This window comes from Notechis scutatus, chromosome 4 (assembly GCF_049901735.1).
Source record: "Notechis scutatus isolate UNSWTSFEM ecotype Mainland chromosome 4, rNotScu1.2, whole genome shotgun sequence".
In the NCBI taxonomy this organism is placed as follows: domain Eukaryota; kingdom Metazoa; phylum Chordata; class Lepidosauria; order Squamata; family Elapidae; genus Notechis; species Notechis scutatus.
In genome coordinates, this window is record NC_142012.1 from 163,987,587 (window position 1) to 164,005,057 (window position 17,471).

Here is a 17,471-nt window from a genome sequence, read left to right on the forward strand (position 1 = left end):
CTGTAGGCTCCAGTCTCTCAAATGGTAACGATAATAACTGGTCTGCTTTGACATGAGCCAAACTTCATATTGTCATGTTTTTAATTCGACACTGCCTTAATGTCAATGGTGATACAAAAGTGAGCTTGACTTTATACAACATAGTGCCCCATGTTGAGTTCCTGCCATTCTTCTCTTACCTATTACTACAGCGGCCAATGAGATGGGATGAACAGAAATGGCGTCAGCGAAGAAAAGGAGTGACAGCAACAAGAGAAAGGTTAGAACACACACATACACACAAAGCACAATGAATCAAACCAAAAGGAGAAGAGACAGAAACCCCCTCCCACAAAAAGATTTCAAGGCACTATTTAAATTCCTTAGGCCAGCTTTCCCTGCCCCATACTTCTAATTCACAATCAGTCCATGACCACTGCTCAATTAACATGCTCAATGGAATTTACGCATACTTCAAAATATTTGGTGGAGACCAGGTAAAGAAAAGCTGGGCTAGGAAGAGAAGCAAAAAAGCTCTTTTAAGAAAAGGCAAGCGGTGTATGAATTGTACAGTATGGAGCAACCAGGCTGTGTGATCACAGATAATAAGCATGAACCCATATCCCTCTCTTTATCTTATCATGTAGAGTGCCACTGAAGCTAACATCTGAAATAGGTTTGGACTGAAAGAAAAGCACAACTCCTTCCAATCATTTTGTTTTGTTTTTTTATTTTGTTGTTGTAGTCATCTCCAGCCTGAGCTAAGATAACTAGGAACCAAAAGGGACAACACCAAATAGTTATCAGTTTTTCAATTTCAAGATTGGCTTGGGAATTTAACATAATTATCCTTCTTTAGTAGTGTCTCCTCATACTGTGAGATGAGCTGTGAGATCAACATATAGAATCCACAAATATACAGAAAGCACATGCTATTCTCTTCTAGCACTGAAGATGTTACCTAGTCTGGTAATGAAATGTCTGCAAGCAAACAACCAAGCTTTAAGCACAAGGACTCCATATATGTACGGTAGAATCTTTCAGCAATCAAAACTATCTGTCTATACTGTGATAATCCCGGGGTTATGAGCATTCCCTTAATGAAAGTTCGAAGTTACACGATAAGCGATAAGTGTTTACGAACAAGTCCTGAAAGTACGAATCTTCCAGCACCACGGCAGTTGTTCACCCTTATGAACAACCACAGAGGCTCGGCAATATTCGTCCTGCACGTTGCAAGCCAAAATGGAGGTTTGGAGGGGCATGCCTCCAAAGCTCCATTTTGCCTGCAATGTGCCGGGGGAGGCCTCCGGAGGCCCTAACGGAGCTGCAGAGGGGCACACATGGCTGAAAGGCTGGAGAAGACTGCTTGCTAGATCTTTCCACAGTAACTGACCCAGCATGGCGGGGGGGGGTGGGGGGAGCATGAATTATTTCAGTGGGTCGTAGAGGCCTTGGTTTTAGGCAGCTGGCCTGTTCCATTACTAGGCCCCACATGGCCTTCTCCAGCCTGAAATACCTCATGTGCACTTAACAAGTCTCACATTTGATTAGCAAATGTGTGAGCGAAAGAAGGGAGTGATCCCATTCAAGGTATGAGATGAATCCTCGGGTTACGAATGGAATAGGCAGGCTGCATTACATTTGTAACTTGAGGACTAACTGTACTTAGAAAGAAAAAGGTACAGTTTATGTTAAAGTGTATTTTGAGAAAATTTACTAAGCTTATTATTTTTTTATCTAGATTTGTCATAGAGTATTTAAATGAAAAATATTGTATTTAAAGAACAAAAATACATTATATTCAGCACATAAGAAGAGTTGCTTCAATCAATGCCTATTTTTCATTGTTAAGTGCCTAGGAATAATATAAGGTAATACATACCATGAGATAACAAAATGAACACAGCCTGGATGCAACACACAATACACAAGTTCCACATGCACAACATGTATAGCAACAGCAGCTCAAATGTTGCAAGAAGTGGTATTGGGGTTCAAAGTAATGCAGGATGAAGACTCTGACTTACCCAATGTCATCCCTGTAAACCCGGGAGATTAAAACCTCTCCCTTATGATTATAAATGAACAGGCCTCCAATCATGATGAATTCTTAGTCTTCTTTTTCCATGGTGCTTATATCCAATCTGTAATTATAGGAGAAAAGGTTAGGGCTATTATTAAAAAGAGGCAGACAATTACCAATTGGCTTTCCAACAAACCAATCTTTAGTTTCCTCATCTACTGTAATGTGCAAGGAACTCATCAGAGTTCACAAATCTGCTTGCTACAACAAGCTCCTCTTATCTCTCTGACAAGTAACAAGTAAATTAGGAGCACTGCAACATCCCGTTCTTCTCGGAATTGTGATGAGCATATTTCCCAAGCATACCTAACCAGGTATGAAACAATAATCTAACCTGATTACATTTCCAACAGTTTTTGAAAACAGATATATAAAACTTACTTTAAAAAACTACTTTGGCAAGAAATATATTTGGGGGGAATCCTGAACCAATTTTAACAGTGTTCACAGGAGATATGCTATTTAATTTCAACCAATTGGATATTAACTGTTCAATTTAGATGTCACAATCTTTAACATGTCCAATTTTCAAATCATATTTTGGTATTACAGATAGTCCTTGATTTACAACCACAACTGAGTCCAAAATTTCGGTTAAGTGAGATTTGTTAAGAGAATTTTGCCCCTTTCTACAACCTTCCTTGCTTCAGTTGTTAAATGAATCACTGTAGTCAGTAAGTTAGTAACCTAGTTGTTAAGTGATTCCCTATTGACTCTGCTTGTCAGAAGGTTGCAAAAGGGGATCGCATGATCTTGGGATACAGCAATGTTCATTAATATGAACCAGTTGCCAAGCATCTCAATTTTGATCACGTGATCATGGGGATGCTAGAAAGGTCTGTGAAACTGAAAAATGGTCATGAGTCACATTTTTCAGTGCCATTGTAACTTTGAACTGTTGTAAGTCGAGAGCTACCTTTATACAAAAGTCTGTATTTTATATTATAATTATTTCAAATTTGGTCAAGATTCTAAATATGCCACTGTGCTTCTGTAAAACATTGGAACTAATTCTGTGTATCTGAAGGCATTAAATTTGTAATGTTTCTGACCATTCCATGGAGAAAGTCTCAAAAGATTTCCTCTTTGTTTTATTTTATTAAAGGTTAGATTTGCAGTCTATTAGTGATTATTTCTCCGTGGATCTTTTTTTTTTTTACCATGACTGCATTTTGAAAATATTTAATATTTAGGCAAGAAGCAATTACCCTGAGCTTTTTTCATCTTTGTCCTATATTTTTAATCCTCTATTATTTATCTGGACACTTTAATTGATACCATATCAAAGATGTTTAAACAAGCTTTTTGGGAATCCTTCCCCAGTGATATAGCAACATAATCCAAGGCTAAAAATTAGCTTAATAGTATAACATTAGGCACAGGCAATCCAAAATGACTTTTGCATCTTGTACATTCCTAAAGTTGAACCTTAGTTTAGTCTACCTGTTTGAATGAAATTTGTTATTTTTCTTCGTCATTCATTGTCTTCACATGTTGTTGGAATCATCTGATTAGAAAGTTAACCTTTGATAAAGCATTAATTTATTCCTAGCTAGGATGAGTATAAAGCAGTCCTTGACTTATGATCTGAGTTCAGTTGTGAGACGGTGCAGCACAAGGCTAGGAAAAGAGAGGTACATGCATGTGTGCAAGCGCAAGGAGGCCACGAAACAGCTCTGGGGCTGCAAGAAACTTGAGTTGCAGGGCAACACAAAGCCAGACCCAACCCTTCTTTCTGTCCAGGGAAGCCAGAGCTGCCACAGCCCAGTTTCAGCTTAATTGCCCTCAGCATCCTGCATTCCTATAACTGCTGGCCATATGAGGCTATCTTCCCCAGTATCCTACAAGGAAACCGCTGAGCACATCATGGGGAAGAAAGTCTTGCACTGTCAGCAAATGCCCCTCACAGGATCAGGCCAAGGATGCTTGGTCAGCGATAGGAGAAAGAAGGCCAGCTAAGGTGTCAGGAACTGTGCAGCACAGGGAGCCAAAGGCAATTAAAGAGCCATGGTGGCGCAGTGGTTTGGAATGCAGTATTGCAGGCTAAGTCTGTCCATTGTCAGGAGTTCGATCATGACCGGCTCAAGGTTGACTCAGCCTTCCATCCTTCTGAGGTCAGTAAAATAAGGATGCAGATTGTTGGGGGCAAGAGGCTGACTCTATGAACCACTTAGAGAGGGCTGTGGTTCACTGTGAAGCAATATTTAAGCCTAAGTGCTAGTTTTGAATAATTCTCTGAAGTTACTTTGGATCCATGAAGGAAAATCCAAGCCTCAATTTATCTTTTTCAGAAACATGAAATAAAAACACCCCTCGAAACTATCAAAAGCTTTTTCCTCATTAATATTATTGATTGCGCTCAAGACATATCCCACGTTATCACTTCAAGACCAATCCAGTCTGATCAAGCTATTTCATCTCTTTCCAAGGACAGCTATGGAAATCTTGCAGTCTACGTTCAATAAAGAGATATAACTCTAGATAGGTTGTATCATTTCTCTCTAAAGAAAAGATATATAAAAGTTTTCTGTTATTAAAGAAGGAAGTGTCAATACTGTGATAAACCATCATCAGTTAAATAATTTGGTAAGAATTTCTCTAAAAGCCTTATAGAATTTCTCTAAAAGCCTCATCCAGTCCTGGAGATTTATTCAGTTTTCATATCTGCACTACTTCCTATGTTTCATCTTCTTATGGCAGCTTCTTAAGTACTTCCTTTTTCTGGTCTGCAAATTCCATGATCTACAAAATATCTGTAAACTTTCCCTAACAATTTCTCCAGATGTTTTTTTTTTTTTCATATAGTCAAGAACATTAGTAATCTGATACGTTACTTCTTTTGAAGTTGAAACATGATTTTTTTTTCAATCCCAAACCACTTTTTCTCGTTCTTTTACCAATTGATAAGCCAAACATTTCTGCTGTTCACTGTCTTTCACAAAACACTTTTACTTAATGAATTTCCTTATAAGCGTCATTTACTTCCACAAGATCTAGAGTAGACACCTTAAATCTTTTTTTTTATACTGATCACCAAGGGAAAGTTGTATAAAAGTTCAAAAATCTGCTTTTCAACGACTTTTGCTCATGTCATCAGCAGTCTTTTCAGTATCAGCTCCTGTTCACAGAGCAGATTAAAGTTGCAGCCAAGAAGACTTTTCCAGTTACATCCCATGTACCAACTATGCTCCTTCCTGGACTGAGAGGCCCCCACACTCATGCTCTAGTCACCTCACAGTTGGATTACTGTAATAAGATCTAAACAGGTCTGCCCTTGAAAACCATCAGGAGCTGCAGCTGGTCCAGAATAAAACAGCCTAAGCAAAGATGGGGGCACCACGTTATGTCCCCATGACCCTGATGCTTTATAAGCTGAAGTGATTGGCTTCTGGATGAATTCACGGTGCTGATTATCACCCTTAAAGCACTTCATGTCAGAGGACCCTGTTATCTGAGGGACCCTGTACCTCCAATTGTCTCTGCTCATCTGGTTTGATGCAGCAGGGTGTGACTCATTAAGTGTCATCATTTGGGATTCAGAAAGCATGCTTACTGTTGCAATTCCTGCCCTGTGGAATGATCCCTCCCCAAAGATTTCTGCAGCACTCTCTTATGTCATTCAGGAAATTGTTGAGGACCTGGTTGTTTGCCTACGCTTTGGCAATGTATGTGTCTGCTTACTTTAACTGGGCAGCCAAGATGACTTTTTACATCTTGAGTGATCCTGTTAGAAATAATTATTCTTGGCGCACACTCCCTCATCACAGTGAGATAGCCTACGATACTTGGGGGAGGGGGTGTGTAAAGGTATGATGCCACGGCTTTGCCATCATCCATAAAAGGCCTTCAGATGAAATTGAGTAACCCACTTGCATTTAATCTTTCTTTCTTGGATGCTGGATATTTTAGGTATATTGCAATGCAACTTCATTGGTGCATTGCTACACTGTTGGTCATAGAATCATAGAGTTAAAAGGGACCTTGGAGGTCTTTTAGACCAACTCACTGCCCAAGGAAGGAGTCCTTTTACAATTCCAGACAAATGGTTGTCCAATCTTTTCTTGAAAACCTCCAGTTATGGAGCATCCACAACTCCAGGAGGCAAGCTATTCCTTTGACTAATCATTTTCTTACTGTCAGAAAATTCCTCATTTCCAGATTGAATCTCCCTCTGATGAGCTTCCTTCCACCTATTGCTTCTTGTCCTGCCCTCAATTTCCCCCCATAAAAGATTTGTTTTTCAACTGAACTGCACAGCTCATATGTTGTATTAAACATGAAGAAAATTCTGAAATGATTTATATTGGTCTGGTTTTTTTTACATCTCAAAAACCTGGCATTTTATAACCACTGTATATTGAGTAGAACATTTGGTAAAATGTGTATTATTCTAACTCCAAACTGTAGAGATACTTTCTGCCTTTTTAACCGCAGTACTACATCTTTTGTCTTTAAACATATAATTTTAATTTATTCTAAGCAAAATCAGCAAGCACTTTTTCCCATTCCTTATTTTTGAGAAGAATGCACATCTATTAGATGAGCTGGCCAACCACTTTAGCCACAGAGTAACAGCACTAGAAAATTCTTGATTAAGCAATGGACTGTTTTAATTACTCTTTTCTATAGAAAGTTGCCAAATAGCTAATAGGAATGTCTATATTTTGCTGAGGTAAGGTAAAAAAGCAATCTGACTTAGAAAACCTGCCTACTAAGAACTATTTCACAACAAATACAGATTTCCAGTAACTGTTCTTAGTCATTCCACAGAAATCAGAAATTTTTGTCCTCGTAGTTCTGTCTGAAATGAAAATCAGAGTATGCAGAAAGAACTTGATTAAATATAGAAAAGAGACCATAGGCATCTATTGTCTAATGCAGGGTGGGCAAACTTTTTGGCTCGGGGGCCGCATTGACTTTTAAAATTTGACAGACGGGCGGGTCAGCACAAGATTTTTGGGAATCGCCCCCCTCCCCCCTTCTCCTCCTTCCCTCCCCTCGGAGGCCCCTGAGTCAGGAGTTGCTACCGCCGGTGCGGCTCGGCGCGGCTCCAGTCCGCGTTGCCTTGGGAAGGGAAAGGCAAAAAGGAAGAGCCGTGGCGGTGCTTTGCACGGGAGCAGCAGCACCAGAGGCTCAGGCTCAGCGGCTCCTGGTTTTGCCTTTTCCTTCCCAAGGCAACGCAGGACTGGAACGCGCGGAGCTGCGCCAGCGATAGCAACTCCTGACAGCCCCAGCCGGACACCTGAGCGGAGCCCGGCGAAACTGCCTGTTGCTGCTGCCGGAGCACCGCCGGGTCACCTCCTCCAAGCAGCCCGCCCGCCCGCCGGGCTTCCCTCTGCCATGCGGCTCGGGGCCAGGCGCAGCGCCCGCGAGTTAAAAGGAAGCCGAAAGTTGCTGGGAAGTTGCTCGAGTGCTGGGAGCAGGCTTTTAAAGTGCCGCCCGAGCAAAGTTTAAGCAGCCCGCCCGCCGGCGAACCTTCCCGCTCCTCGGCGGGAAGACGCTCCAGCCTGCAAACTTTGCCTTTGCAAAGCCCTGGAAACCCGGAAACCCGAGCAACTTCCCAGCAACTTTCGGCTTCCTTTAACTCGGGCGCTCGCGCCTGGCGGAGGAAGCCCGGCCTCCTCCAAGCAGCCTGCCCGCCCGCCCGCCGGGCTTCCCTTCCGCCGCGGCTTGGGGCCAGAGCGCGGCGCCCGCAGTTAAAGGAAGCCGAAAGTTGCTGGGAAGTTGCTCGGGTGCTGGGAGCAGGCTTTTAAAGTGCCGCCGAGCAAAGTTTAAGCCTGGAAGCCCGGAAATCGAGCAACTTCCCAGCAACTTTCAGCTTCCTTTTAACTCGCGGGCGCTCGTGACTCGCCCGAGCCGCACGGCAGCCCGCTCAAGCAGCCCGCCCTGCCCGCCGGGCGGAACCCTTCCCGCTCCTCGGTGGGAAGGCGCTCCAGCCTGCAAACTTTGCCTTTGCAAAGCCCTGGAAGCCCGGAAAACCGAGCAACTTCCCAGCAACTTCCGGCTTCGTTTTAACTCGCGGGTGCTCGCGCCTGCCCGAGCCGCACGGCGGAGGGGAAGCCCGGAGTGCCGCCGGTCGCCTCCTCCAAGCAGCCCGCCTGCCCGCCGGGCTTCCCCTCTGCTGCGCGGCTCAGGGCCAGGCACGAGCGCCCGCGAGTTAAAACGAAGCCGAAAGTTGCTGGGAAGTTGCTCGGGTGCTGGGAGCAGGCTTTTAAAGTGCCGCCCAAGCAGGACCGCCGAGCAGGAAGCGGGGCACCAAGGCAGGGCAAGGCTCCACCAGCAGCGGCCTAGCTTTAGGTGGCTCAAGCAGCCCGCCCGCCCGCTGGGTGGAACCCTTCCCGCTCCTCGGCAGGAAGAAGCTCCAGCTTGCAAGCTTTGCCTTTGCAAAGTTTAAGCCTGGAAGCCCCGGAAAAAAAGGGGGATCAGCGGGGACTCACCTTCGGAGAGGTCACACTCAAAGGTGATTTGAACTCCCAGCCGAGGCCTTTGCAAATTTCTTTTCTTTCCTACCCTAGATCGCTCCGCACTGTTTTGCAGCTTTGGGGGCCACGCACAGGGCAATACGCCACGCCCAACGATTTTTTCAGGGGCGGGCGGATTGGACAGACCAATGGCAGCGATTTTTTTTCAGGGGGGCCGCATTGGACAGACCAACGGGCCGGATGTGGCCCGCGGGCCGTAGTTTGCCCACCCCTGGTCTAATGGTATCAAAATAATTCACCCAGGCTGCACAATATGTGCTATCACTCCAGCTGCCAAGGAAGCCTTCAATCACTAACACAAGTTATAATATGCTTGCTTCTGACCTATTGAAATTCATCTATCTAGTTTCTGTCCATTGGACACACAACAGGTTTAAATTACAAAGAAGTAAATTTCAATTGGACAATGTTTTTCAATTGAAAAACATTGCTAGCAGTGCTATCCAGCAATTGGGAACTGCTTTGCGATGTAATTTTGTGGTAATGAAACTGGACTCTTTAATATTATGTAAAGCAGCCACTAGAATTCAGGTTTAATTCAGACAATCATTAATTCAGACTCATCTGATCACCTTTTGCGAACTTCAAAGTCAATGGGAAAGCCAGAGTCACTTAACAACTGTCTAAGAATTGCAGTGGTTCACTTAGCAACTGTGGCAAGAAGGATCGTAAAATGGGGCAAAACTCACTTATCTGTCTCACTTAGCAACAGAATTCTGGTCTCAATTGTGCTCATAAATCGAGGAATACCTGTACACATATTAATTGGAATCAGGATTGTTCATATATACTCCAAATTATTGATATGATTTTTTTCTTGCTTTTATAGCAGTATTCCACAAACGAATAACAAGTGAGATGGGAAATTAGACACTCTTGGACAAAGGTTTTTTTTTATGCAGTGGTTTAAATATGAAAGAATGATTCACCATAAGTACTTCTGCATGCTGTTGTTTCAATTCTATCTCTTGCCTGGGGCAATGGCTTTGAATGATTATGCAAAGAAAGCCTGTCCACGAAGATAATAAGCAAAAGCCAACAGTAGAACAAGTAAATTCTGCTTTGGCTCCTTATCTTTCCCTTCAGATACATCATTTGACCTCAGTTTCTGGTTCTTTACATCGGTTTCCTCATTAGCAACAAATAATTTGAAGGGAAATGTAGGCAACCTCTATGGTAAAACTCACTGTTACCCTGCATTATTCGAATAGACCTGATGCAATGGAGCAGTTAAAAAGTTTTACACATTAAGTAACTTTCTGACAGCAACAGTTTCAGGAAAGCAATGGGATAATGGTGCCAGGAGTAATTTAATTTGAAACACAGTTGAGAAAAATATACAGAAATATTCAGATTTATCCATAAGTATATAGGCAGGTTTCTACTAATAAAGTATAACTTCCCATATTCAATCAATACAAGTTTACCAAAATATCAGAACAATAAGGCAGTCTTATGCTTTAGGTTAGGTATCTACAGGAATTCCATCTCACTGACCAGAAGCTCTATCCAATAGTCTAATTCTGAATATTTGCTGCTGCATTTTGCTGGCTGAAGCAGCACAGGTATATTCATAATGCATTATTCCACCTTGTTGAAAAATCTTTTTTCCTGATCCCCTTGAAAGTGATTTCTGGCATGGCAGTGGACTACTCTTGGCTTCCTACCTTAGCAGATTTGAAGGTCCATGCCAAGGTTGCAGACTCAAGAACACCCTGGGGTTTTATGTCTGCTACAGCATCCATTAATACATCCCAATTACCATCTCATCCCAGCATCTTCCAACAAAGTACTGTATATGCTTGAGGTGGTTATATTTGAATGGTGTTATCAGTATGAAAATGGAGTCAATTTTTTTATATCTCCACTGCCATGGACAAAGCACTTTATGGTTAAATTTTAGATTGTGACAGTTGCTATAAACCATGAGAACTGAAAGACTAATTAAAAAGATCTGATCCAAAACACCTTATGGATTCAGATTCAGTGGCTCTTTGTGTTTGGGGATTTTTTCCACCTAATCTGGTTGTAATATAATCACGGATTTGGTTGAAGTATGGGTCAGAAAGATGACCCAGGTACTAATTCTAAGTACCCCACCAGCAAAGCTCAGTAGTTAGTTAATCAAGGCAATAAGCACAATGATGTAAACTGGCAGGAAGATGGAATGCAAGCAATGTTCACAACCCATATGTCATATGGACTCTTCTCAGCTTGTAGATTTCAAAAATAGACAGTGCAGGAGGGAAATGACAGCTGTATTTGTCAGCTTAATCTTTGCCCCCTTCAGTCAGGTTAAATCTGCTAGGCTGGGAGAGTCTTCCCAGTTCAGGGGATAATTAACACTGCTTTAAGTATAGGATGAATCCCTGCATGCTTAAAGGATATTAACATTCAGCTTTTTAATAAATTCTGTTATATATATTCCAGAATGTATATTACTATGGTTGTATATGTTTATGTTTTTATCTATTACAATTGCTTAGAATTTTTACAACTAGGCAGTACAGCGTATTAAAAACTGGAAAATAAAAGTGGCTACTAAAAATCAACACTGAAAATGCACTTTCTTGACCTGTACCTAATCAGAAGTAACCTAAATCCTCAATTCTTAAATTATTGGGAAAGTAGTATCCTTGCAACTGAAGATATACCTGAATGACACTTATTATCTGGACCCATTTAAATCAGGATTTTGTCCATGATACGTGACTGAGCCTCTTTGACTACTATGGTAGATGACTCACACTGGAAATTGCTGAAGATGTTAGGGTGAAGCTTTCTACAACATTGACTATGGCGTTCATTTGGACTGTGTAGTAGACTTGGGTCTCAGAGACATTGATGATACATGCTCCTAATTCCAAGGAACCAAAAATCATTCTTGAACATTGCTTAATCTTGATGATGGAATAAATAAGAACAAGCCAAGATGGAGTGTTGTTAGTAAAAGCCTGAGTCCAGATTCTACATGGGGTTGCATTCTTTAAGGATGAGGTTTGAGTGATCCTTGATCATCAGCTATCAGTGGATTTAGAAATGACAGTTGCAAGGAAGACATCTGCATAATTACAATTACCATGTTCATCGGAACTTTTCAGCAACCAGATTTAACCCTTACAGATATCCTGGTTATAATTTACCCTTACAATTGCAATGCATCATATATGATGCTACCCTTGAAAGTGCCCAATGGTGCAAATAAGAGTCCAGTGGTACAAAATGCATCACTCAGCTATAGGATTATTCAATATCTATACTGAAAGATCTGAACTATCTATCAAGAGCCTTACAGACACAATTCAAATTATTGGTATTGACAGATGCTCTTCAAAGCTTGGTATCTAACTATAGTATATGTAGAACTACTACTTGTATTAGTAGAACACTTCATTAGTAAGAACTTTTACTTTATGTATCTATGTATCATACTTGTATACCACACTCTCCCTCCGAAGCCAGCCTGTAACAGCTTAATTTTAACTGTGCTGTATGTGGCTTCATTTTAGACTTGCTACTATAAGCAACTATAGTTTTTGAAGAAATAGAAAAGCAGGGTAAAAATCTAATAAGTAAATTTGGTATCTTTCATTGTGAACTACAGCACATAACCATCTTTAAGCAAGTATCATTAGCATTACAAAATTAAACCAATTATCATTTAATGATAGCCACTAACTTAGATTTCTGCTTATTCAACACACATAATTTCCCCAATCTTGAAAGAGACAAGCAGACATCCTTCAAACTTGACATGAAGTGACAGGATTTTTCTTTGCAGCCAAAATCTCCTGGATACAGTCCAGGCATCCGTGCACAGGAAATTCTTCTGTTCTCAGCCTTGATACACAAAGTGTGGTCTATTACTGATGGTATCTTGCCAATTAAACCAAATAAAATGTTCTTTGCCTGTAACTGTGGCATTCATAATCTGAACAAGACAAACTGTCCTCCAAACTTCAACATGTTGTTGAAATATGTGATGTGTTACAATCACTCCAGAGGTTCTCAAAGTAAAAAAAAAAATACCTACAACAAGGACAAGATGATGCTTAAACTGTCTCTTTAAACTAGGAGTATCAAAACCCAAGTGCTGAAGAACTAGCCAACCTGGAATCACAGACACAGATCTCAAAAATCTGATATCCAACCTTCTATGGTTGTCTCACTAGAAAGTCTCCCTTTGAGGTTAATAAATGAGTTTTGGTGAGAAAAAGCAACAAGTGAAAAAAAGATGATTTAGAGACTTTTTCTCACTCAACTATAATAGTTCAAACACAGCACTGCATGTCCTCCCATTTTATCCATATATGCACCCTCCTCAGAATCTGCTCTCCCCAAACCCATCATCCTTACCCAGCTTTGCAAATGATGGAATCTGTAATCCACCTTTCTAGAAAACCATCTGATGGAAGGGTAATCTTCCCTCCCTTGTTCTTAGAGATGGTGCCCAGTCAGTCCTCTGCTGATCTCACTGAAAGTTCTAGCTGCCCTTTGGTTTCATCACTTGGGGTGATCGTGATTCAAATGCTCTCAAGGGCACAGAAGGGGGGAAAGAAAGGACAATTTATCTACAGAACCCCCAAAAGCTACATCCATTTATATGGGTGTGTTTAATGAAAAGGACCAGCGGTGACATAATAGCAGTCTTCCAGTGTTTTGAGGGGCTGCCACAAAGAAGAGGGGGTCAAGCTGTTCTCCAAAGCAGCTGGACAAGAAGCAACGGATGGAAACTAATCAAGGAGAGAAGCAACCTAGAACTAAGGAGGGATTTGCCATGCGAAAAATTAACCAGTGGAATTGGGTATGTCTGGTCTGGTGAAAAGAAGGCCCAGGGATGACATGATAGCAGTCTTCCAATATCTGAGGAGCTGCCACAAAGAAGAAAGTCAACTTGTGCTCCAAAGCATCTGAAGCCAGAAAAGAAGCAATGGAGGGAAACCAATCCAGGAGAGAAGCAACCTGGAACTAAGGAGAAACTTCCAGACAGTGAGAACAATTAATCAATGGAACAGCTTGTCTTGTGTTTAACACTTACAATTAAGGAAAAAGAAGAAACTGGATATTTCTTGACATGGGGCTTATTTTGCGAATGGTTAGATAATAAAAACAGAAGTTAGAAATATGCGGATATAAAAGCAGGATAAATGTTATAAAGGAGACTTGTTAAAAGTAGATAAGTTAAATATTACTGTTATTACAGTATTAATATGGTGATGAATACCATTGTAAACATTTTGATTAGGATTGCTTAAAAATAATTGTGCCCAGACAATACACCGTTTGATTGAAATTGAATTTTTACATGTTATATAAATAAATAAAACGTGGAGGGGGAGAAGTTGTGTTTAAGAAGAGATTGGACAACCATTTGTCTGGAATGGTATAAGGTTTCCTGCTTGAGCAAGGGGGTTGGACTAGAAGACCTCCAAGGTCCCCCTACCCACTCTTCTGTTATTCTATTACTTTACTCCGTCCTCTTTCGGATTTTACGGTTTGTTGCATGGACCTCCGCTATAAAGTAGCGGTTTTATAGGAACGACAAGCATGAAAACGCCCCCGATACATAAAAGGTCCCCCCACCCAACCCTTGAAGAGACCCTGGATGGGCGCCCAATCCATCCCCGCTTCAGAGGACACGCGTGGCCCCACAACACCCCGGCAGGTCGGCCGGCCGGCCGGCCGGAGAAAACGCGACGGGCCCCAAGTCCCTGAGGGAATTTCCACTGCAACTCCTCTTCCAAGCCCGTAACCCCTCAGCTCCCCAGGCCCGGCCTCGAGCGGACCCCCGGGAAAGAAGCGGCGCCTCAGAAGAAGAAAAAGCGGGAGAAAGCAGTCGCTCGTTCAAGGGCGGGGCGGAACGAGACTCCCACGGGAAGCCACTTCTGGCCCGCCTCAGGTTGGCCGGCTGGCTTTCCTTCCCGGGGCGTTTGACGTGCCGACTCACCTGGTCCCGCCGACGGCAGAAGAAGCAGCCGCCGCGTCCAACCCTCGCCCCTTCTGCCGACTGGTAAGATGGCGGCCACCCCCCCCCTCCTCCTCAGCTATCACTGCAGCAGTGGCCCGGGGCGCATGCGCGGCTCACGCCCGGCACGCTGCACGCATGCGCCTATCTCTTGGGTGGGCTAGAGTAACTTGTGCGGGGCGGTTACCAACCGGTGAAGGATCCCGGCGTTGAGGAAAGGAGGGAAAGACTTCTAAGACCGGCATGCACCGCGGTTAAAATCCGGACCGGCAAGGCATCACGGTCTAGATAGGCTTTAATCCAGCATTTGAGCGCGGCGTAGATTCAATATTTGTAATTTGATAATATTTTCTATGTTTTTTATATGTAGGCTTTTGTATAATTTATCCTTTTTTTAAATATTGCAAACCGCTCAGAGTTACCCTGCGATAGGACGGACGGACAGTAAATGTTATAAATAAAAAATAAATTGCAAAAATGTATGTGCCTGCACACACGTGTCCATACGTGGTTTGTTGCAACGTGTTCAGTGGGATATGTGGGCTAAATAGCTGCCTTAATTAATACAAATCACCACATCCAAGTGTGAATAAGGTAGTCCTCAATAAGATAGTCCTCAATAAGTCTGCCTACCAAGATGAAGTGGATCAACGGGTGATTTCGTGGTGTGGAGATAATAACTTGATCCTCAACACCAATAAGGAGCTTATAATGGACTATAGAAGGAACAGATCAGATATCCAGCCCTTGCTTACCAATGCAGACCGAGTGGAGCAAGTGGCCAGTTTTAAGTTTCTGGGTGTTTACCATAAAGGAGGACCTGACCTGGGATGTTCACATTGCAGCTCTGGTCAAAAGGGCCCAGCAGAGATTATACCACCTGAGGCTTCTCAGGAAACAACAACTGGATGGAAAACTGCTGGTGACCTTCTACTGCTGCATCATAGAGAGCATTTTAACATACCGCACCTCTGTATGGTTTGCCAATTGCACAGTGGCAGATAGGAAAGCGCTCCAGAGGGTTAACGTCATTGCCCAGATCATTGGTTGCCCTCTCCTCTCTTTGGAAGAGCTTTATAGCTCCCGCTGCCTTAAGAAAATTCAAAATATTCTCAAAGATCCATCTCATCCTGGCACCCTTTGTTTTTTTTAACTATTAACATCTGGCAGACGTACAGAATATTAAAAACAAGGACAAATAGGCTGAAAAACAGCTTCTATCCCAGGTCAGTAGTTCTTTTGAATTCTACTGTATAGTGCAGTATTGGTGTGGTGTGTGTGGGGGGGTTCGGTTCAATGTGTAGAGGGTGAAGGATGTGTGTTTGTGTTTATTTTCATGGTCATGGTCATGATATGCACTGAAGATGGTGTTTGATTTTGTTGTAGAAGATGCAATGACAATAAACTTGTGACAATTGCAGCCAAAATTTATATCGCTGAGAAATTTGTGAAGTGAGTTTTGCCCTATTTAACAACTTTTCTTGCCACTGTTAAGTGAATTTGGTTTCCCGTTGACTTTGCTTGTCAGAAGGGTGTAAAAGGGGATCCAATGACCCGACACACTGCAACCCTCATAAATGTGAGTCAGTTTCAATCACGTGACCGTGGGGGTGCTGCAATGGTGAAAAATAGTCATGCCACTGTTTTCAGTGCTGTTTTAACTTTAGTCACTGAGACAACTTGTACGTTGAGGGTTGTGTTAAACATGTTTTGAGAGACAGAAAATAGTTTTTACAGCAAGTATCTCTTGAAGTTCTGTTTCAACATTATTGGTGATCAAAGGGGATCTTTCTTGCAATAATCATATTTTGTTGTAGTTATTGTATTTGAACTGATATGTAGCAATCTGAGGTGGACATAAAGACTACCTATTTATGGTACTTCAGGAACACATAACAGACCTAATTTGGTTACTAAATAAACCCACTTTCTAGGTTCGCAAAAGAGTTTAAATCATAAAACTCAGTTCGGTTAATTCGGTAACCAGTCTGCACCAGCTTCTAAGCCAAGAGGAAAACAATCTATGATTAATCCTAACCAATCCAGCCGCTGTATGTTGTCTCAGTGCCATCCTTCCACTTATTAAGCTTGCTGTGTGAACTAAGCCAAAATGTAGATCACATTTACATTTATACCAGATACGTTGCGCCTGGGTGTTAACATGATTCAAAGTCCCTTCTATTGCTCTGTTGGGGGACTTTTGTTTTGATTAGGCCAAGCTGTGCTGTCAAGATTCGTGGCCTCCCTGAAAGCAGCAATCAGGCAAATGTGACAATTGCCACCCCCTGTAAAGATAGCTCAAATAACTGATCACAGGAAATTTCCTGCTTCAGCTGGCATGTTTTGGTCTGCAGTTGCCAATAGAACAAACATAGAGTGGGGAAAGAAGATCATGTAAGCCTGCTGAAATTATTTTGCCAGAGGTCCTATTTGCTGAAGGATAGCAGAATAACAAGAGTTGGAAGGGACCTTGAAGGTCTTCTAGTCCAACCCTCTGATTTTAATCCCAATCTTCCTCAAAGACTGGTTTGGGGAAGATGGCTTAATTTATGAAAACTGAATCTCTCCTGATACTCAACTCAAGATGCCAGAGGTTCAAAACTTAGCCAAATTAAATGAGCACCTAATGGATGCCTTCATATTTACAGACCCCTCACATCCAGGACATAAAACTGTTTCCTACCCTCAAAAGGATGCTATATAGAGCACTGCACACCAGAACTAGATAAAGAACAGTTTTTTCCCCCAAAAGCCATCACTCTGCTAAACAAATAATTCCCTCAACACTGTCCAACTATTTACAAAGTCTGCACTACTATCACTATTAATCTTCTCATCACTCCTTATCGCCCATCCCTTCCCACTTGTGACTGTATGACTGTAACTTTGTCGCTTGTATCCTTACGATTTATATGGACTGTTTTTCTAGTATGATTTGATTGCTTATTGTACCTATGAC

General features: G+C 42.2%; 1 protein-coding gene across 2 annotated transcripts in view; it reads right to left on the reverse strand.

Moving 5' to 3' along the window:
- Positions 1–14,607, reverse strand: part of AP2M1 (adaptor related protein complex 2 subunit mu 1) — a 34,801-nt gene extending 20,194 nt beyond the window's left edge. For both annotated transcript variants that reach the window (XM_026688426.2, XM_087965530.1), the window contains exons 1-2: positions 14,495–14,607; positions 2,010–2,126 (exon numbers count right to left, since the gene is read on the reverse strand). In XM_026688426.2, coding sequence (XP_026544211.1) covers positions 2,010–2,083 — 74 coding nt within the window. In that variant the 5' untranslated portion in view covers positions 2,084–2,126; positions 14,495–14,607. The remainder of the gene's footprint in view (positions 1–2,009; positions 2,127–14,494) is intronic.
- Positions 14,608–17,471: the final 2,864 nt, after the last annotated feature.